Source organism: Somniosus microcephalus, chromosome 11, assembly GCF_052327205.1.
Source record: "Somniosus microcephalus isolate GS21.2 chromosome 11, FLI_Smic_1.0, whole genome shotgun sequence".
In the NCBI taxonomy this organism is placed as follows: domain Eukaryota; kingdom Metazoa; phylum Chordata; class Chondrichthyes; order Squaliformes; family Somniosidae; genus Somniosus; species Somniosus microcephalus.
In genome coordinates this window covers 222,777,342-222,799,839 of record NC_140997.1, presented here as the reverse complement: position 1 = coordinate 222,799,839, position 22,498 = coordinate 222,777,342, and the positions used below count along the sequence as shown (strand labels likewise).

General features: G+C 46.3%; 1 protein-coding gene across 1 annotated transcript in view; it reads right to left on the bottom strand.

Moving 5' to 3' along the window:
- Positions 1-22,498, bottom strand: part of fancd2 (FA complementation group D2) — a 129,472-nt gene that overhangs the window by 34,704 nt on the left and 72,270 nt on the right. Inside the window, exons 21-30 of the mRNA XM_086002033.1 lie at positions 18,469-18,542; positions 16,585-16,731; positions 15,276-15,376; positions 8,047-8,162; positions 7,672-7,780; positions 5,876-5,977; positions 4,960-5,075; positions 3,801-3,941; positions 3,353-3,469; positions 487-615 (exon numbers count right to left, since the gene is read on the bottom strand). Of these exons, the coding sequence (XP_085858159.1) occupies positions 487-615; positions 3,353-3,469; positions 3,801-3,941; positions 4,960-5,075; positions 5,876-5,977; positions 7,672-7,780; positions 8,047-8,162; positions 15,276-15,376; positions 16,585-16,731; positions 18,469-18,542 (1,152 nt within the window). The remainder of the gene's footprint in view (positions 1-486; positions 616-3,352; positions 3,470-3,800; positions 3,942-4,959; positions 5,076-5,875; positions 5,978-7,671; positions 7,781-8,046; positions 8,163-15,275; positions 15,377-16,584; positions 16,732-18,468; positions 18,543-22,498) is intronic.

Below are 22,498 nucleotides of genomic sequence, written 5' to 3'. Positions count from 1 at the left end.
ACCTTCTCAAGGGCAATTAGGGATGGGCAATAAATGCTGGCCTTGCCAGCGACGCCCACATCCCATGAACGAATAAAAAAAATCCCAGTCACAAGTACGTGCTGGAGTCCTTGCCAGAGGTTTCTATAAATAGCTACCATAATCTACACGAACAATTTATGGCAACTAACCCTTCAATTTTCCATCCTTTCCTGTGGGGCTGTGTCTTCCTCTGCTCAGTCCCTTACCACAACAACACAACGGAGATTGGAAAACATCACATGGGAGAATCACAGGAGCAAACCCACATCTTATCCTTTTAAATGAAACCTTTATTTTATGTTTTGAAGAGAAATCCTATATCTTATTGATCAGGAATAAACAACTCCCGATTTAGAAAGAATTGTAACCCACCTGCCTTCAGGGTTCATGAGCTAGCTCATACAAATTTCAACATCTCCTTGCATTGCCCTGGCTAATTATGTCTCAGCAGACACCAGCCTTTACCTGAAAGTAATTGTGGGTATTTTCAAGGTGGTTACACAAGGGATTGAGCAACTCTACAGCAAACCGAGCGAGTTCTTGGGGAGTCATTTGGCGCAAATGCGAAAATCCAACATCCCGATCTCCTTTAACCTGCATGAAGAGGAGGAAATAGTACAACGTGCTTCTAAAGATTTTCAGAATTTAACCCTCATTTATTCACAATGCAGCCATCACATTACAGTAAAGATAGAAGACAATACAAACACATTGAAAGACAAAGTCCTTTGTAAAGCGCCTTTCACAACCTCGGGACGTCCCAAAACCCTTTACAGTCAATTAAGTACTTTTGAAATGTAGTCACTGTTGTAATGTAGGAAATGAGGCAGCCAATTTGGGCATTACAAGGTCACACAAACAGCCATGTGATAATGGCCAGATAATGGTGTTTTTCTTTTTAAGTGATGTTGGTTAAGGAATAAATATTGGCCAGGACACCGAGAAGGACTCCCCTGCTCTTCTTCGAAATAGTGCCATGCAATGATCCTTCTGAGCTGCACACGTGCGCGGACACGCAGCAAGCGGGAAGGTACCGCACAGCCGCTCACGAGCGGTTCCCTCTAATATACCACGCACAAAGTTTTTTTTTTAATAAAAGAGGGAACATTGGTGTCATGGAATCTTTTACCTCCACCTGAGAGGACAGATGTCCTCTCGGTTTAACGTCTCATCTGAAAGATGGCACCTCTGACAGTGCAGCGCTCCACTCAATACAATAATACAATACAATACAAATCGCTTTATTGGCATGATAAGGTACCTCTTATGTTGCCAAAGCATCAAAATACATTTATGGTTGAACACATAAACGCGGTTCCATTCATACAGTGTATAAACAGGTATATCCCTGAGTTTATAAATATATTTTCGCCTTGTTTATATGTACTCTTGTCTTAGTTTACTGGTTGTCCCTCTGTTCATGGCAAGCTGTAACATAGTGTGCCGCCAGTGTTACACAGCTTCTCTCCTCCCCCAGTAGGAATGGGAGTTTTTGGTTGTCAGTCAGATTTCTGAATTCAGGGCACTCCCTCAGTACTGCACTGGAGTGTCAGCCTTGATTTTGTTGCTCAGGTCTCTGAATTGCTACAGTGAAAACAGACAACAGAGTAGCTTGGATTTTTTATAACCTTCCTCACACAAGGGAATATATTGGAGCTCCTTACTTGGTTGAAGAGGCAGTTTTAAAAAAGGGAGAAGTCTAATGAAACAACAGTTGAGGACTACAGCATTTCAGTCTTTCTCATGTAGCAAGTAAAAGTAACTTAGGTGGAGAGTTTCAAAGAAGGATTAGTGACTAAAACTATGTGTGTGTGTGTTCGGGATCTTTTTGCTGCAATGTTAAGAAAGATCTTCCTTTTTTTCCACTTCCTTCCATTTTTAAAGCTATTTTTAATGTTATCTATATTTTCTTCCCTTCTTGCTATATTAAGTAATTCAACAACTGAGAGATGCAGGCAACCTGTGCCCAGGCTGCCACGTGAGTTGGCTGCTTTCCGCTTCTGGTTTTCTGGCCTCCCCAAGAATAAGTGCCTCACTCTGCCAGGAACCATCTTCTACCTCCCTCCCTCCCTCCCCCAGCAACAGCCTGACTGAGATCAGGATGTTATCATGTGGGAAATATTCAGATGAACCTATGTTCTCTCACAGACACATGGGGCAGGATTTTCTTTGGGCCGTGGAGGCGGGATTGGAGGCATGTGGGGGATTAAAATCTCGAAATCGGGGGGGGGGGGGGGGGGGCACGAACCCACCCCGCCCCCAAGGCGGGAAGGGGATTAGTGCCAATTAACTGCCTGTTAACAGGTAGTTAACAGGCAGTTTTTAGCCTAATCCCTATTTTTATTGCTGAAGTGTGGGATTCCCGACGGCTCCAAACCACGCCAAGTTAGCGAGGCGGGCCGTCGGGCTGAAGGACTTGGAAGGTTCGAGGTGTCCGGTGTTCAGGTGAGTGATGGGTGCATGAGTTCAGAGGTAAGTGTGTTTGGTGTGTGTACAGTGTTTAAAGAGGTTTTACTTACATTTACTTACCTTTACAGCCTTCCTTCCTTCAGGTCTCGGGAGTCCCTCATCTCACCGGCACAGAAAGCAGAATGGCCGCCAGCTGTCAAAAGTTGCAGCATTCAGCTTTCTGTTCTGGAGAGATCTCTAAATCAGCCTGAGAGGAAGGAATTAACTTAAGAGTACAGATTGTCAGTGTTTGACAGCTTCAAACAGCTGTGAAACGCTGATATTTCATCTGTCAAAAGCTTTTGACAGATGAAATGTCAATCTGTGACGTCACCTGTTGTTGGGTGGCCCTTAATTGGCCTGCTGAGCCCGCTGGGCGGGCTCAACAAGGTCAATCAAGTGAAAATCGCGTGGGTTGGCCACAACTCGATGGAGGCGGGACTACAACCCCAAAAGTTGTAGTCCTGCCTCCTACACGCCTCCTCAATGAAAATCCAGCCCATGGCATTAGTACAGCAATGTGTTTTGGTATTGAGCCACCTTTAATTGAAACAGCCAATGTGCAACGTAGAAGAAGTCAAGTTCAAACAGTTAATTAGTTCTAATGAAACAACAGATGAGCGACTCCAGCATTTCAGTCTTTCTCATGTATCAAGTAAAAATAGAACAAGGGACATTTGGAAAAGATTTGCAAAGCTGCACCCGAGGGTACAGAATATTGCTCGTATATTGTAAACAGTTTATGGCTGTTGCCTAGTCTTAAAGATTACAGCATGTGAACTCTCATATCGTACTTCCACACCCAGAGAACATAATTTATCATAATTTAAAAATATATACTTCCTATTATCATGAGCATTTCCAGTTTCAATGACATATGTACCTTTAGGAAGAGCATTTTCTTGAAAGCAGCTGCTACCAGCATGTAGTCCAATTTACGAGCTAGGTCCTCCAGAAGAAACACGAGTTCCGCTGACCCCAGCTGTACAATCTCAGTAACCTACAAGACAAGACAGGACGGTCCTCAATACTGACATTGGCCTACAAGTCAGCTTGGGATTAGCAGCCATTTTTGGTCAATTTAATTCACTACTTTTGCAACTTAATTTACACTATTAGTATGGTTAAACTGACAGTGTTACATTACACAGCTAATTATCTCAATTGAACTGTTTGGATCATGATTATAAATTTAATAGTTTCTTGCTGTGTGGCGGTATATTACTGTTATACCTGTACCATAAAAAGGAATAAAGCGGATAGAATCTTTTTTTAACTGCAAGATAGTTTTTTTTGACGACAAACAATAAGAGTACTATCCATACACTGACCTTGGTATGTAGCTCAGTGTCCAGTAGGGACTTGGTTACCAGGCCACACTGTAGGACAAAAAATACGTCTGTATCCAGCTCTCTAAAGTAGGCTCTGTAATTGGGCAAGTTAACAAAGACTTTCCCTTCTTCAGTGTTTTCCTGCAGAATACATGACGATATTGCATGAAACATCACCTAGATATTTATAGAATACACACACACACAGAGACACACACACACACACAGACACGCACACACACAGACACGCACACACACAGACACAGACATTTCCTAAAAGTGCACTGTGGATCATCACTGATTAATTTTCAGTGTTTTATATTGCAACCAACGTGGACATCATCAGTGATATATAAAGCACTGGCCACCAATGTTCCTGCTCAGGTGCGCGTGTGCGTGCAGTAATCTGAAAGGACATGCGCAGGCCGCTCACCGGCTTTTACATTGTAAATACCTCCCATGCGCAGAAATTTAAAGGGACCGTGTATTAAAAGAAACAGGCTGCGCAGAACAAAGCGCAGCTTTATAGGGACCACTGCTGGCCACCAACATCCACCGTGTTAACTGCCCTATAAAGCCACTCTTTCCCCCGTCCCAAAAGAGAACATAACCACTCCATGCGATCTATAACAATTATATTAAAATAATACATGTGGGAGTCATTTCAAGGAAGTGCATTGATTGTGGATACATGCGCACTGATGCAGCAATACATTGCACCATGGAATGGCGGGACAAAGATTCACACCCGCAAACCCTCACCTGCTAATTTGCCCAACTGTAAAGAGGTGCTAAATGAGGCATATGCTCTCACCAACAGGGAAAGTGGGGAGAGAGAGAGAGAGAGAGAGAGAGAGAACAAGCGAGAGAAAGGGGGGGGTGGGCAGAGTCACTACTTCACAGTAGCAGGGTACCAGTGAAGCAAAATAATTTTAAAACAGAGTTGGACAGGTACTTGCGGATGAGGAATTTACAGGGTTACGGACAAAAAGCGGGGACGTGGGACTAAGCACGACTGCTCTTTCAAAGAGCCGGCACAGGCACGACGGGCCGAATGGCCTCCTTCTGTGCTGTAAGTTTCTATGAATTCTATAAATCTAAGTTCAGAGCCAGAGGATGCTCTCCGAGCCAAACACCTGCCTGCACTCGTTAACTGTACCTTCCCTTGTGTACTCTCAGCTTGCACTTGACTTTCTTCTGCAGGCTCCTCAGTCTGAGAGCTGTCTGTAGAGTTCTTGTTACCCCCAGACTTCTGCTGCTTCTTCCCCTTTTGATCTTCAAGGAAAAATACAAATAAAAACAAACAAATAACTCTGAATTTACTGGTATTAGACCCTTATGCCCAGGAATTTTATTATAAGTCTATTGGTACTTTTTTTTTGCTCATTTTTTCCCCTCTTACTCTGCTGAAGATCAGTTCCAAAGGCAGCCACCCACTTGTACCCTGGCCAAGTGGCCATTCCTTATCTGTAAGCACCAGCAGGCCATTCAACTGAGATGGGGAATCACAGCAGAGTTTGATCATTTCCCCAACAACATCTGCATATGCATTTTTTCCCACGAGAGTCACTGGATAACGGTCAGCCGCAGAAACCCTGGCTGCTTTTCCTCTCCCTCGTGCCACCTCGGCTGAGGTCACCTAACTCACTGTAGCTGGTGAGCGAAGCTTCGGCTCCTGCTGCTGTATAGAGCTCAGCTGTTCACTGGGCAGACTTGCTGACCCAGCAGGCAAACTCACTTTTCATCGGAAATTGAGTAGGTACTTCAGAACCAACTTAACCCCTCTCCCCAAACATGCTATTGGTCACAGAAGGAGGGGAGGAAGAAAAACGGAGACTGTGTCAACTGGAGTCACAATGGCACAGAGTGCCACTGCCTGATCCCTGGGACCAGACCGCCGACCACCCTCTTGGCCAGAGATGGTACATGATCCGAAGAGATAAAATTAGGATGGGTAAGGGAGGCCATTTGGCCCATTACAGCTGTACTGGCTCCCCAAGAACTTTCTGTTTAGTCCCATTTCCCTGCCCTTTCCCCAAACTACCAGAAGTTTTTCTTTTACACGCTTTAATTACCTTTCTTTCCTTTCTTAGCTGGTGCTGCAGGAGCTACGGTTGGAGGAACCTCAGTGATCTCTGAATCAAAATTTGCTAGCGGGGGGACATATCCAGGGGTTGCTGAAATGTTAAAGGAAATGGCTGTAGGTTAGAACCTTCAGAGTGAACACCAAGGACAGTGGTAGCGTTGTAAGCACCAAAATAAAAAATAAGCAGAGTTACAATGAGGAAGAAGAATAGCTTCTACTGGTATCATTTTCAGATTAACTTTGGAGGGTTACATGTTCCAAAACACGTGCCCTTTTATAACTCGGAGGCATGAACTTGTATCCAGTTCAAACTGATCAAAATAGTAAAAGGAGACTTCCATGCTAAGAATCCCAAATTTTCCAGACTCAATCCAGTTCATATCAGACACACATTGGGATGATTTTCATCCCCTTTTCGGTCGGGAATCAGATGGCAAAGTGCCGAAAATCAGCATCCTGTTCCCGCCATCATTCCCTTTGGTCCATTCAGACAGGTGGCCAAGGCTCTCCCTGGAAACAGGCAGAGACCTCATGTACAATGCAAATTGAGGTCAAATTAACGTCTCTAGGAGGGTGGGGTGCATGCTGGTACCCAATGTAAAGTAGCCTAACCAGAGGTTCCTTTAAGGAGGCTGCTCCAAAAACAGGACCGGTAGTCCCCCACCCCCCCCGCCAGTGCTTTGTGGAGCCAGGAGGAGCTGAATGCCCGACCCTCTGCTGTCTCCTACCCACGCCTAACTTAACTCGTCTGGCTCATCTCTGCTGCCGGATTTCCCACTCCTCACCTTCCCTCCCCCCTTCCCCCCCCCCCCACTTGGCGAGCTGCTCTGAATATGCAGGCAGCTCCCCACAGGTCCCCATAGTAATAAGGTCCACTATTCAAAACTGTTTGGGCCTCCAACGACTTTCATCAACCGGGCAGCAGGCCCACTCAGCCTGCCTCTTGGGAAACAAAAGGAGTCACATCAAAATCAGCCCCACTATGCTTAATGTGGTACTAGTCAGCATTAAGTTGAGATCACACGGCATGCCGAAGCTCAGATGGTGGGACTGTAAACAGGAAGAATGACTAAAGGCAGGTAGCCCCATTGTCTCACCTGAAATGCTGTATGGAGACTTCAAAAGGAGAAAGAAATAAAATTAAGTGTTGTAATAGAAAATCTACGTCATTAACCTCTTCATTTCAGGTCAAGTACAAATATGGCTTTCACACCACCTTACAAATACCAACTCCCGCCACACACAATCACCCAGAAAAACCTCAAGAGTGGTTCAGAACTATGTCCATACAACATGTTGTACAAGAAAAAAAGAAAGGAAGAAAGGAAGACGTATGTATACAGCACCTTTCATGACCTCAGGACGTCCCAAAACGTTTTACAGCCAATGAAGTACTGTTGTAATGTAGGAAACGCTGCAGCCAATTTGCGCACAACAAGCTCCCACAAACAGCAATGTGATAATGACCAGATCATCTGTTTTTGATATGTTGATTGAGGGTTAAATATTGGTCAGGACGCCGGGGATAACTCCCCTGCTCTTCTTCAAAATAGTGCCATGGGATCTTTTATGTCCACCCGAGAGAGCAGACAGGGCCTCGGTTTAACGTCTCATCCGAAAGACGGCACGTCTGACAGTGCAACGCTCCCTCAGTACTGTACTGGAGTGATAGCCTAGATTTTTGTGCTCAAGTTTCTGGAGTGGGAGTTGAACCCACAACTAAACACTGCATGCAGGTAAAATAGCCAAGCATTCGTAGCCACAAGAGCATAAACCAAACCGAACCTGCTATACACTTCTCCAGCAACACCTGCAGCTGGGTAATGTTCTGCAACCGGAGAAGTACCTTTCCCTTCATCTCAGTGTCCTGATGCTTACAGAATGCATTCACTACCTGGAAAGCAGATCGAAAAATACGTCACCAGTGACAACACCACAGATAGGACTGTCTCCCTGTACACGTTACTGGTCAGCTATGCTGGAATAGATCTTGCAATTGTCTTGATTATTTTGACTTTGTAATTCAAGGAGTCACATTAGCAATCAAATCCGTACACGGCCATCACAGAATGAGCTTTTAGAGTTTAAAAAACAGTATTCTAATCCACTACAGACTAACACCAGACCCGTTCACTAATAACGTTACGCTAGTTTTGTTACCTCTCTGAACCAATTGAGGGCGTGAAACAGCAGCGAGCATAGAAGTTCCCGCTCCTGTTTGGACAGCGACTCTACCTTCTCCACCAGCTCCAAGTTGGTCATGTAAAGTGGACAACCTGCAATGAGATAGTCGGCTGAGTAAAGCCAAAGGCCCCAATAATCATGGTGTACACATTAATCTGCTTTTTGCATTACATGCCTGTCTGTTTTCCACGTTACATACCAGTTCACTTTTTCAGACGCACAGGGATCATACAGCAAGATTCACTTACATATTGCGCTACATAATGACATTTTAAAAACTACTCACCTGTTACGATCTGCACTATGATCTATCCTGCTTCTGGGCAATTCATACATAATCTAAATCACGTGCGCCATTCATATTAATATACTACATTACTACACGGTAATCTGCTGTAAAGTACATTGTTACATACATTATTACGTTACAACACCAATCAAATGATGCTGCTATTCTTGATCAGAACACTTTACAGGCATTATTCCAATATCGTTTCTGCACTGTGTTCGTCTTCACAACATTAACAGCCCTGTTACAAGCTTCCTGGGATGAGAGGGGTGTCCTATGAGGAGATTGGGCCTATACTCTCTGGAATTAGAAGAATGAGAGCGGATCTCATTGAAATATATAAGATTCTGAGGGCAATGACAGAGTAGATGCTGAGAGGCTATTTCCCCTGGTTACAGAGTCTAGAACTAGGGGGCGTCGTCTCAGGATAAGCCACTGGCCATTTAAGACCGAGATGAGGAGGAATTTCTTCATTCAGAGGGTTGTGAATCTTTGGAATTCTTAACCCCAGAGGGCTGTGCATGCTCAGTCGTTGAGTATATTCAAGGCCGAGATCAATAGATTTTTGCACTCTAGGGGAATCAAGGGATATAGAGATTGGGCAGGAAAGGAGTTGAGGTCGAAGATCAGCCACGATCTTACTGAATGGCGGAGCAGGCTCAAGGGCCATATGGCCTACTCCTGCTCCTTATTCTTATATTTTTATGGCTCGCCCAATGTCTCAGGGGGTTTATCTAGTGAGTAGCTGAGTGGTACAGGTCAGGAAGGTCTCACGTTTAATCCACAATCTGTGGTTAAGTTAGCTGTTCTCAGCTAAGGCAGTGTTAGTGGCACCGGCCTCAGGTTAGGGAGGGAAAAATCAGCCCAGATTCCTGCTCTTAATCACTGCATAGCAACCGCTGCTAGAAATGTATATGCACGGCGCTGTGAAAGGACAAACAACTGCATTTTCCCTCTCTCTCCCCCTCCAAATACGAGTATGCAACTCCAACACCAGCATTTTGTACAAGGGCCTGGAGCATCCCTTGATTGCAGATGGGTTTACGCACAGCTCCCAGCACTGTATAGGCTCATCACCGTGCTTGCATTGGTTGAGGAATGTTCTCCTCCTTCGGCAGTCCCTCGGAACCGAGGATGACTTGCTTCCACATTAAAAATGAGCTCGCAGGTGACTGATGAGTCCAATGCGGGACTTACAGGCTCTGTCATAGGTGGGGCAGATGGTGGTTGAAGGGGCGGGTGGGTGGGGTGCGCTCCTTGCGCTTGGCTTCCGCTTGCTCCCGGCGAAGAGACTCGAAGTGTTCGGCGCCTTCCCAGATGCTTCCCCTCCACTTTGTGCGGTCTTGGGCCAGGGATTCCCAGGTGTCGGTGGGGATGTTACACTTTTTCCAAGGAGGCTTTGAGGGTGTCCTTGAAGCGTTTCCTCTGCCCACCTGGGGCTCTTGAGGAATGTACAATGTAACAAAACAAATGCATCTCTGTGTGATTATATTTCTCGTGACAAAGTATAGTTGAGTAGAAATGGAGATAAAGACTCAACAGCTCGTCGCTGAATCATAGAATAGTATAGCACAGAAGGAGGCCATTCGGCCCATCGAGTCTGCGCCGGAAGTTCCCGCTTCAGAAAACCTGGGGGCCGTTATGACGCAAACTTGCTGGCCGATCTGCTCATGTTTGAACACTTTTATTTACAGCAGCTGTTCAGCACCCATTTTAGAAATGGAAACTGCCCGAAAACCCACAGCGCTGTATCAGTACACATTTGAATAGGCTCTGAGGAACCCAACACTACCACAAGTCTGCTAAACGTTATTTAAAAAAACCCCAGAACTTTCATGATGATTCAGCTGGTAAAGACAGTGTGCAGCTGCACGGGGCAGCCGACAGCCCCAGGTGCAACCCCCCCAATAGGTTAGCTGATCTTAGCTGGTGGTAGAAATACTATAATTGACCGCAGTGCCCTGAAAGAAAGACAGACAGACTTGCATTTATATAGCACCTTTCACGACCACCGGACGTCTCAAAGCGCTTTACAGTGGAGTCACTGTTGTAATGTGGGGGGGGGGGGGGGTGCATAGAGGGGAAAGAAGCAAAATTAGCAAGGGTTCCTGCTCCCGATTCTTTTGTATTTAAACTAAGCAGTGCTCCAGACAGATACCTAAAATGCCTGATTGCAGCCAGAACATCAATAGGCATTACAATTGCCTTCAGTACTGATGGTCTACGGAGCGTGGGGGGGGGGGGGGCAGAAAAAAAAGCAGATGCCTGTTTCTGGTCTCTATCGAGTGATCCACTGGAATAGGCTAGATAGGTGGTTGAAGGGAAGGTAAATAATGGGATATGGGAACCGAGCAGGCACATAGGATTAGGACTAAAACAAAAACAAAATACTGCGGATGCTGAAAATCGGACATATAAACAGAAAATGCTGGAAAACACTCAGCAGGTCAGGAAGCCTCTGTGGAGAGAGAGACAGAGTTAACGTTTCAGGTCGATGACCTTTTGTCAGAACTGGAAAAAGTTAAGAGATGGAACAGGTTTTAAGCAAGTGCAGGGTCAGGGAAAAATGACAAAAGGGCTGATGGTGCAAGGCAAAAGGAGATGGCAATGGGGCAAGTAAAGAAACAAAAGATGGGTCTAGACAAGAGGACCTGAAACGTTAACTCGGTTTCTCTCTCCACAGAGGCTGCCTGACCTGCTGAGTGTTTCCAGCATTTTCTGCTTTTAATTTAGGATCAGGACGACTGCTCATGTGGAGTATAAACACCAACATGGACTGGTTGGGCCAAATGGCCTATTTCCGTGTTCTAATTTTGATATAATTCTATGGAAAGCCTGTTGGATAAGAATGGGCCCTTAATACTCACTGTCCACACTCACATATGAAGACTGGTCACTTGGGAGAGATACTGGACAATTACATAGTAATTACAGCACAGAAACAGGCCATTCGGCCCAACTGGTCTATGTTGGTGTTTAGGCACCACACGAGCCTCCTCCCACCTATCTTCATCCAACCCCATCAACGTATCCTACTATTCCTTTCTCCCTCATGTACTTATCTAGCTTCCCCTTAAATGCATCCAGGATAGTCGCCTCAACTATTCCTTGCTCCACATTCTCACCACTAACTGGGTAAAGAAGTTTCTCCTGAATTCCCTTTTGGATTTATTGATGACTATCTTGTATTTATTGTCTCGAATACCCATGGAACTTAACCATAACAAGATTTCATACCTTCAGAAGAGGGAGGAAGAAAGAAATACATAAAAAGGAAGTTTTTAAAAAAAATACATTTTTGACCTTCACACTTGTGAATTACAGATTTCTGTTCATTTTCAAATCTACCAATCAGGGATAATTGGACTTGAAAAAATACTGGGCCCTTAATTTGACAAGTGTGTAAAACGCTCTACTGTGGAACGCAAATTTAAATCAGCACTACAATGCTGCAGTAATAGGTTTTACCACCAGAGAACCCTCTTGAGCCACTCTGAGGTTCTCTCAAGTTTCACATCAGATGATCCTTTTTCCACAAATATTTTGAACTCACGGAGGAAAAAAGATAAAGAAATATTGTTGGAAGAGGTGCTTGGAAACATTTTTTAAAATTTGTTCATAGGATGTGGGTGTCGCTGGCAAGGCCAGCATTTATTGCCCATCCCTAATTGCCCTTGAGAAGGTGGTGGTGAGCCGCCTCCTTGAACCGCTGCAGTCCGTGTGGTGAAGGTGCTCCCACAGTGCTGTTAGGGAGGGAGTTCCAGGATTTTGACCCAGCGACGATGAAGGATCGGCCGATATACTTCCAAGTCAGGATGGTGTGTGACTTGGAGGGGAACTTGGAGGTGGTGGTGTTCCCATGCGCCTGCTGTCCTTGTCCTTCTAGGTGGAAGAGGTCGCGGGTTTGGGAGGTGCTGCTGAAGAAGCCTTGACGAGTTGCTGCAGTGCATCTTGTAGATGGTACACACTGCAGTCACGGTGCGCCGGTGGTGGAGGGAGTGAATGTTTAAGGTGGTGGATGGGGTGCCAATCAAGCAGGCTTCTTTGTTCTGGATGGTGTCGAGCTTCTTGAGTGTTGTTGGAGCTGCACTCATCCAGGCAAGTGGAGAGTATTCCATCACACTCCTGACTTGTGCTTTGTAGATGGTGGAAAGGCTTCGGGAAGTCAGGAGGTGAGACACTCGCCACAGAAAACCTAGCCTCTGACCTGCTCTTGTTGCCACAGTGTTTATGGGGCTGGTCCAGTTAAGTTTCTGGTCAATGGTAACCCCCCAGGATATTGATGGTGGGGATTCTGCAATGGTAATGCCGTTGAATGTCAAGGGGCGCTGTTTAGACGCTCGCTTGTTGGAGATATTCATTGTCTGGCACTTGTGTGGCGCAAATGTTACCTGCCACTTATCAGCCCAAGCCTGAATGTCATCCAGGTCTTGCTGCATATGGACATGGACTGCTTCATTATCTGAGGAGTTGCGAATGGCACTGAACACTGTGCAGTCATCAGCGAATATCCCCACTTCTGATGAAGGGTCATTGATGAAGCAGCTGAAGATGGTTGGGCCTTGGACACTGCCCTGAGGAACTCCTGCAGCGATGTCCTGGGGCTGTGATAATTGACCTCCAACCACCACAACCATCTTCCTTTGTGCTCGGTAGGACTCCAGACAGTGGAGAATTTTCCCCCCGATTCCCAGTGACCTCAGTTTTACCAGGACTCCTTGATGCCACATTCGGTCAAATGCTGCCTTGATGTCAAGGGCAGTCACCCTCACCTCACCTCTGGAATTCAGCTCTTTTGTCCATGTTTGGGCCAAGGCTGTAATGAGGTCTGGAGCAGAGTGGTCCTGGCGGAACCCAAACTGAGCAGCAGTGAGCAGGTTATTGGTGAGCACTGTCGATGACACCTTCCATCACTTTGCTGATGATTGAGAGTAGACTGATGGGGCGGTAATTGGCCGGATTGGATTTGTCCTGCTTTTTGTGGACAGGACATACCTGGGCAGTTTTCCGCATTATCGGATAGCTGCCAGTGTTATAGCTGTACTGGAACAGCTTGGCTCGAGGCACGGCTAGTTCTGGAGCACGACAGCTGGGATGTTGTCGGGGCCCACAGCCTTTCTGTATCCAGTGCGCTCAGTTGTTTCTTGATATCACATGGAGTGAATCGAATTGGCTGAAGACTGGCTTCTGTGGTGGATGGGACCTCAGGAGGAGGCCGATATGGACCATCCACTCGGCACTTCTGGCTGAAGGTGGTTGCAAACGCTTCAGCTTTGTCTTTTGCACTCATGTGCTGGGTGAGGATGGGGAAACATGCTTGGAAACATTTTGTTCTAGACAGGAAGCGAGAGGTTAGTGCACGGAAATTGAGTTTTTTTTCCCCCTAGTCCGTACTCAATCGCCTCCTGGCTTATTTTTCTGTACGCAGCTTCCACTCTTCATATACTGGACTTCTCACCCCTGTCTCTCGGGTCCTGTGCTGTGGAACTCTCCATCCAGTTCCCTCCCTCTCTAATCTCAAAAACCTACTTAAAACCCTCCTCCTTGACCATGCCTCTGCTTCCCCATCCTAGGAACATAGCAACAGGAGTAGGCCATTCAGCCCCTCGAGCCTGTTCCGTCATTCAATGAGATCATGGCTGATCTGCAACCTAACTCCATATACCCGCATTTGCCCACATCCCTAATACCTTTAGTTAACAAAAAGCGATCAATCTCCGATTTAAAATTAACAACTGATCTAGCATCAATTGCCGTTTGCAGAAGAGAGTTCCAAACTTCTACCACCCTTTGTGTGTAGAAATGTTTCCTAATTTCACTCCTGAAAGGTCTGGCTCTAATTTTTAGACTATGCCCCCCTAGTCCTAGAATCCCCAACCAGCAGAAATAGTTTCCCTCTATCTATCCTATCTGTTCCCCTTAATATCCTAGCATCTCCATTCCCTTCCTTTTCCCTGAGCTCAACATGCACCATATGCTTTTCCTCCTGATTGTAAAGACATGTGAAGAGCGTGATAGAAATGTAAGTTCACCAAGATTGGCAGGCCCCAGCAATGGAAAAGAAAGACTTGCATTTCTATAGCGCATTTCACGACCAACAGATGTCTCAAAAGCGCTTTACAGTCAATGAAGTACATTTGAAGTGTAGTTACTGTTGTAATGTGGGAAACGCGGCAACCAATTTGTGCACAGTAAGGTCCCACAAACAGCAGTGTTCATCTGTTTTTGACGAACAGATCTACCAGATCATCTGTTTTTGTTATGTTGGTTGAGGGATAACTATTGGCTAGGACATCGGGGATAACTCCCCTGCTCCTCTTTGAAATAGTGCCCATGGGATCTTTTACGTCCACCGAAAGAAGGCACCTCCGACAGTGCAGCACTCCCTCAGCACTGCACTGGAGTGGGACTTGAACCCACAACCTTCTAACTCAGAGGTGAGTGTGCAACCAACTGAGCCACAGCTGAAGTACTTCCCCATAAGGTGTCGCAGTGTATTGGAGCTCTGATGTGCATTACGTAGCGACATGACATAGGTCTGTATCTGAAATTCTCAATTAATGTGTTTATAACTATAGATGTCCTATCACAGATAGGTACTTAAGCAGTGACAAAGGAAGGGGAAAAAAATTAAGATTTGGGTGTCAGGGAGGGAAATATGTTGTCCTGGACCACTAGCATTCCTCCTAGTAGCCAGAGTTAAGAGTGATATTGGCAAGTAGCCCGTTACCCATAAATACATTTATAGATAATACTTTTTTTTTAATGTACTTGAATCACATTATTTGCAAAATTAGCAGATACCCCACATGACAGGAAACTACTAGCCACCTGGGATAAAAATCAACTTCAGCTAAAATGATTTTTTCCAAAGATGACCCTTTTTCTATTCAGCGTTGAGCACTGCAGAGCCTACCTAACAAAGCGTCGATCTCCTCCAAGTTTCCACTGTGCTGCACCTCTTCACAGAATCTCAGCAGACGGAAAAAGGAAGCGAGACTCACAGGAGAAATACACCTAAAAATGACAAGGAAAAACCATTTTGCTCTTTACCTTTTTTTTTAAAAAAAAGCAAGTCATATCCATGTTGTCCATTGTTTTATGATGAAATTCTTGTTAAAGCAATGAAGACATTGGGCTGGATTTTAAGGTGGAAGGCAGGTTGGGGCGGGTGACTCTGAGGGCTGGTTTCCCGCAGGCCCTGCCGACTTTAACGGACATAAAAGATCCCATGACACTATTTCAAAGAAGAGCAGAGGAGTTATCCCCGGTGTCCTGGCCAATATTTATCCCTCAACCAACATAACAAAAACAGATGATCTGGTCGATCTGTTCATCAAAAACAGGTGAACACTGCTGTTTGAAGGACCCTGCTGTGCGCAAATTGGCTGCAAATTGGACCTTTCAGGAGTGAAATTAGGAAACACTTCTACACACAAAGGGTGGTAGAAGTTTGGAACTCTCTTCCGCAAACGGCAATTGATGAGAGATCAATTGTTAATTTTAAATCGGATTGAGGGGCTGGCTGGCTGCGGGCTGGTAGGCCTGGGGCACTAGGCCGCACAGAGGAGGGCGAAAGGGTTCGCGTGGGGGCCAGGCTGTTAAAAGGATCGGGTGGTTTGGGTGGGGGGGTGTCGGGCAGAATATCGGGCGGCGGGGGGGGGGGGGGGGGGGGGAAAGAGAGGATCGGGCCGGATGATCGGGGGCGGGGACGGTGAAGGGAAGATCATGGCAGGCCACCGGAGGATCATGACCGGCCTCCGGATGATTGGGGGTGGGGGGAGGCCTGGGTGTGTGATCGGAGGCCTCGTTGGAGGGGGGTGTCTCTGATTGCGGTGGATGTGCTAGGTAGGGACCCTGGATCCAGGAGGTAGGTATAAAAGCACTTACCTCCTGGATGCAGCAGCCCCCCCTTGCTGTAACTGCCAGGTTTTACGAAGTGTGTAAAACCCGTCCACATGCAGTTAAAAACAAAATGGAGGTTAAAAAAGAGGCTTCCAGCCTCATTATATTTAAATTGACATCCCGCCTCCTGGGAGCAGGTTGGCTGCCCACTCCCATCCTGGTTCCCGTCCCGCCTCCGTTAAAACTGGAAGTGGGTGGATTGGAGGCGGTTCAGGTCGGGAATCCGATTTATAACAATTTAACTACCCTCATGCTCCAAACCCACCCTTTTTTTGTTAAGGTTAAAATTCCCATTATAACTAAAGACCAATTATTCTTACTTTTTGGTCCCTTGTTTGCCAGGTGCTCTTTCAAAGCCAGTGCTAATCATGCTGTTGGACAGCAGCGGTAGAAGGTTGATAACAATCCCACCTTCACTCTCCTCTTCATCCAGATTATACATGGACTTCAGTGGCAGCAGGTATTTACTGAAAGAATCAACAGCATGTGCATTAACAGCTATGTGTGGCTCACAGAACTGCACAACGGGAGAGACCAAGTATGATATTGAATTAAAACACTGACCTTTCACTTCTGGGTTCAAACACAGACCTGACTGATAGATCACTCTGTAAGGGACCTGCATGAAATTAGTTCAGGCAGTCTCAATCCAGCTTCTAATGACAAGGGTCTATAATCCAAAAGCGCCCCTAATTCAGCACCAATTGGAAATATCGCTGAGAGAGACCACATGATAGTTGGTGCGGTAACTAGAAAAATGTCACACTGGGGTGCTCTTCTAAAGTTGGAGCTGAGGAATGTTGTTTTGGGGGGGGGGGGGGGGGGAAGGTTGAGGGTGCTTTACTCTCCAACTAACCATACTATCTCAGATCTATGAGTGTTTCATGAGGCCACTGGGTGCCCATCACCAACATCCCTCAATGAAAGAAAGACTTGCATTTATACGAACACAAATTCACAAAAAAAAGTTTCTACAGGGGGAAAATAACAGAATTGAACAGTAGTTTAGATTACCCACAAAAGCACTGCTTTGCATTCTTTCCTCTATGACCATTTCTCTTCCATGGTGGAACGTACAGTCTATACTTCATGGCGTACTGTGAAGGAATATACTATATAACCTTTTCAGAAAAATATACTATATAGCCTTTTTAGAAAAATACACCATCTTATGAAAGAATTCTGGCCTTGTTGAGATAAGGCAGTGATTGACCCTGAAGAGTACCTTATAAGGAACTCTACCTTGTAAACATGGCAAACTGGGTTTGGAAATTTAGAAACCTAACTATGAAATAGCTATGAAAGAATTCTGGCTATTGAAACAGGGCAAGTTGTTGACCCTGAATAAATAACCTTATTGAAACAGAAGAATGGGTGGCTTCGAGTGGCTGGCCTTTTGGAAACAGAACCATGGTCAACCCTGGATAAGTGATTTAAATTAAACTTCTTAAAGATGGCACATAAGATAAGGAACATCTGCCCTCGTAAAGATGACACATGAAATAAGGGACATCTGCCTTCACACCTATATGGTAAAAACTCCCAATCACTATTGCCGATGTAGCAGTAAGAGTTGCAGAGGTCGGCAGAAAGATGAATAGTGATAATAAACTTGGACTGGCAGAAACTTTATGGGATACAACTGAAAAAGGGTATAAATATTGAAGTCTCAAATGGGATATCAGACTCGCTTTAAATCGGGCAAAGCGATTCTCGTCTACAGAGGCGGCTCTGTGGTCTTCACTCTTTGTACCTCGGGGATCGAAGGTAATTTGATATTGATGGATATCCTGTAACAGGCAGTTAATTGGCACTAATCCCCTTCCAGCCTCGGGGAGGCGGGTTCCAGTGTGGGTCGGGTACCCGCCTCCTTTGAAACTGGCATGGAGGCGGGTTGGGGGCGGGATGGGTTCGGGCCCCCCAATTTCGGGATTTTAACCCCCCCACACGTCTCCAATCCCGCCTCCACGGCCCAATGAAAATCCTGCCCTATGTTTCCAACCATCCATAACCTGTATCTGTCCAATAATTTGCTCTTGCAAAGTTTTGAGACGTGCAGGGTTGACACTTATCCCATTAGCAATGATCTGCATACTGGATTAATGTTACGATTGTTTTAGGGATAAATGGTGTCCTACTGAACTCAAATATAACTTTGGCCATGCATGAACCAGCAATAATACCAAATGTTTTTCGTAGCTTACCCATCTGTTTCTGGCAGCAGATCTACAACGAAGTCCTCTTGAAAATCATCAAGTACACTTTTTCCAATCAACTCCTAGTGATGAACAAAAGGAGAAAGGTGCTTACTGCAATGTTGAATATTTTTTTCCTGCACATCTATGCCATTTTATTTTTAAAAGGTGTATTATACAGACATACATATGGTGGCACAACACATTGATGCTAAATCAGAGAAGCAGGACACAATTTCACTTGTGCCACTACTGTATTTTATGGCATTTCCCTCCAACTTTGCTCATTTTCTGTAATTATACACACACCCACCTGTGGGGGTTTTTTGTTGATGCTGAGGATAAAACTCCACCGGAGTAGAGATGTTTTTCTCTGATTCTTGGGTCTTCTTACACCATATACAATCCTCAACGGAGAGCCGCCGCACCATTTCCATCCTCGGTCTTAAAAACCACCCCGAAAACAACCATTTAGAGCTGTGCTCGAATGCCGAGTGACTTCTCCCGCCCCATAAGAAAGTGCTTGACCTCTACTTCGCATCTCTCCATAAACACAAAGGATTCAAAGGAAGGGATGTGGAATGGGGTAGGGAATCAGAAGCAGATGCACGTGGAAGCAAGAAGCAGAAATCAAAACAGTCCATCCTTTTAGACAAACTTTTCAAGAATTCAGTATGCTGACAAAAAAAATAGCTGGATGCCAGAGCATCTACATAGCTGCTGATATGAAGCTCTAGCTTACTGTCCAGGATCAGTATGTACAGAAAACTATTGTACACTTTTGAAAGTCACTAGCCCAAACATTATAATTACAAGGCGGAAAAAAAGATTTTACTTGTGGTTAATCAAGTATTCATTGCCTCGCCCCTCCCTATCTTTGTAATCTCCTCCGGCCCCACAACCCGCCGCCACCCCCCCCCACCGAGATATCTGCGCTCCTTTAATTCTGGCCTCTTGAGCCTCCCTGATTATAATCGCTCAACCATTGATGGCCGTGCCTTCTGTTGCCTCGGCCCGAAGCTCTGGAATTCCCTGCCTAAACCTCTCCGCCTCGCTACCTCTCTTTCCTCCTTTAAGACGCTCCTTAAAACCTACTTCTTTGACAAAGCTTTTGGTCACCTGCCCTAATTTCTCCTTATGTGGCTCGGTGTCAAATTTTTTGTCTTTTAATACTCCTGTGAAGCGCCTTGGGACATTTTACTATGTTAAAAGGTGCTATATAAATACAAGTTGTTGTTGTTGTTGTTCTCCTGCCCTACACCCTCCAAATTTCCAACATAATTTTCACTTTTCACCTTTTCTTTCTCCCATCTCATTTTACTTCGCTAAGTCAATACATGTTAACCTTAAACATAAATAGATGTTAAAAAAATTGTTTTTAATATGAAGCATATAAAATGTCCTGTTTAACCATTTGAAAGCACATCCATTGGTCTCAATCCATGAATGAATTTATTTCATGACCATAGGTAACCATGTGGCAATGACCTATAAATAATTTGTAACAGGCATCTGGCCAGTTAATATTTTAACCATTATTCAGTTTGACGTACGTATGAAACCTGTGTTTAAAAATTACAAACAGCTGGGTATTCTGCAGCGAGTGTCTCACCTCCTGACTCCCCAAGGCCTTGCCACCATCTATAGGGCACAAGTCAGGAGTGTGATGGAACACTCTCCACTTGCCTAGATGAGTGCAACTCCAACAACACTCAAGCTCGATACTATCCAGGACAAAGCAGCCCGCTTGATTGGCACCCCAGCCACCACCTTAAACATTCACTCCCTCCACCACCGGCGTACCGTGGCTGCAGTGTGTTCCATCTACAAGATGCATTGCAGCAACTCGGCAAGTCTTCTTCGACAGCACCTCCCAAACCCGCGACCTCTTCCACCTAGAAGGACAAGGACAGCAGACACATGGGAACACCACCACCTTCAAGATCCCCTCCAAGTCACATACACCATCCTGACTTGGAAGTATATTGCCGTTCCTTCATCGTCGCTGGGTCAAAATCCTGGAACTCCCTCCCTAACAGCACTGTGGGAGTACCCTCTCTCTCTCTCTCTCTCTCTCTCTCTCTCAGTCCCTCGGAACCAAGGATGACTTGCTTCCATACTAAAATATGAGTTCTCAGGTGACTGATGAGTCCAATACAGGACCTACAGTCTCCGTCACAGGTGGGGCAGACGGTGGTTGAAGGGGCGGGTGGGTGGGGTGCTTGGGTTGACGTGCGCTCCTTCCGCTGCTTGCGCTTGGCTTCCGCTTGTTCCCGGCGAAGAGACTCGAGGTGTTCGGCGCCTACCTGGATGCTTCTCCTCCACTTTGAGCGGTCTTGCGCCAGGGATTCCCAGGTGTCGGTGGGGATGTTACACTTTTTCAAGGAGGCTTTGAAGGTGTCCTTGAAGCGTTTCCTCTGCCCACCTCGGGCTCTCTTGTCGTGTCGGAGCTCCGAGTAGAGCGCTTGTTTTGGGAGTCTCGTATCGGGCATGCGGACAATGTGGCCCGCCCATCGGAGCTGATCGAGTGTGGTCAAAGCTTCGATGCTGGGGATGTTGGCCTGAGCGAGAACACAGACGTTGGTGCGCCTATCCTGCCAATGGATTTGCACGATCTTGTGGAGGCAGCGTTGGTGGTACCTCTCCTGCTGTACATGGTCCGTGTCTCTGAAGCATACAGGAGGGCGAGAATCACTACTGCTCTGTAGACCATGAGCTTGGTGCCAGGTTTGAGGTCCTGGTCTTCAAACACTCTGTTCCTCAGGCAACCGAAGACTGCACTGGCACACTGGTGTTGGACTTAGTCATCGACGTCTGCCCTTGTTGACAGTAGGCTCCCGAGGTATGGAAAGTGGTCCACGTTGTCCAAGGCCTCGTCATGAATTTTGATAACTGGGGGGCAGTACTGTGTGCCGGGGGCAGATTGGTAGAGGACCTTTGCCTTACGGATGTTTAGTGTAAGGCCCATGCTCTCATACGCTTCGGTGAAGGTGCTGACGATAGTTTGGAGTTTGACCTCCGAGTGTGTGCAGACGCAAGCATCGTCTGTGTACTGTAATTCGATGACAGAGGATGGGACGACCTTGGATCTGGACTGGAGGCGACGGAGGTTGAACAGTTTCCCGTTTGTTCTGTAGATTAGCTCCACTCCAGCGGGGCGCTTACTGAGGGTGAGATGGAGCATTGCAGCAAGGAAGATCGTGAAGAGCGTTGGTGTGATGACACAGCCTTGCTTGACCCCGGTCCGTACGTGAATTGGGTCTGTGGTGGATCCGTTGGTCAGGATCACGGCTTGCATGTTGTCCTGAAGCAGGCGGAGGATGGTGACAAACTTTTGAGGGCAGCCAAATTTGAGGAGGCCACTCCATAATCCCTCACGGCTAACAGTGTCGAAGGCCTTTGTGAGGTCAAAGAAGGCCACTTACAGCGGTTGGTGCTGTTCCCTGCATTTCTCTTGTAGTTAACGCGCGGTGAAGATCATGTCCATTGTGCCCCTTAGTGGGCAGAATCCGCATTGCGACTCTGGGACGAGCTCTTCAGCCACTGGGAGAAGGCGATTGAGGAGGATTCTTGCGATGACTTTCCCTGTGGCAGACAGCAGGGGAAACTCCTTTGTAATTACCGCAATCGGACTGGTCACCTTTCTTGAAGATGGTCACAATTACGGCGCCTCTGAGATCCCCTGGCATGCTCTCCTCCTTCCAAATAAGAGAATTGAGTTCATGTATTCGCGCCAATAGTGCTTCTCCGCCATGCTTTAATGCTCGGTGGGGATTCCATCTGCTCCCGAGACCTTGTTGTTCTTCAGTTGTCGGATGGCCTTTTCAACCTCATGTCGGGCTGGGGTTGTGCTGAGGTGGTGGCGGGTAGCATGCCGCGGGATGGAGTTGAGGACACTCGCGTCGAAGTGCTCCTTCCAGTGGGCACTGACCGCCTCTCTGTCCTTGATGAGTACCTCTCCGTTCTTGGCCCACAGTGGGGTAGGACCTTGGGTGCTTGGCCCGTAGGTGGTCTTGACTGCACTAAAGAATCCATAAAC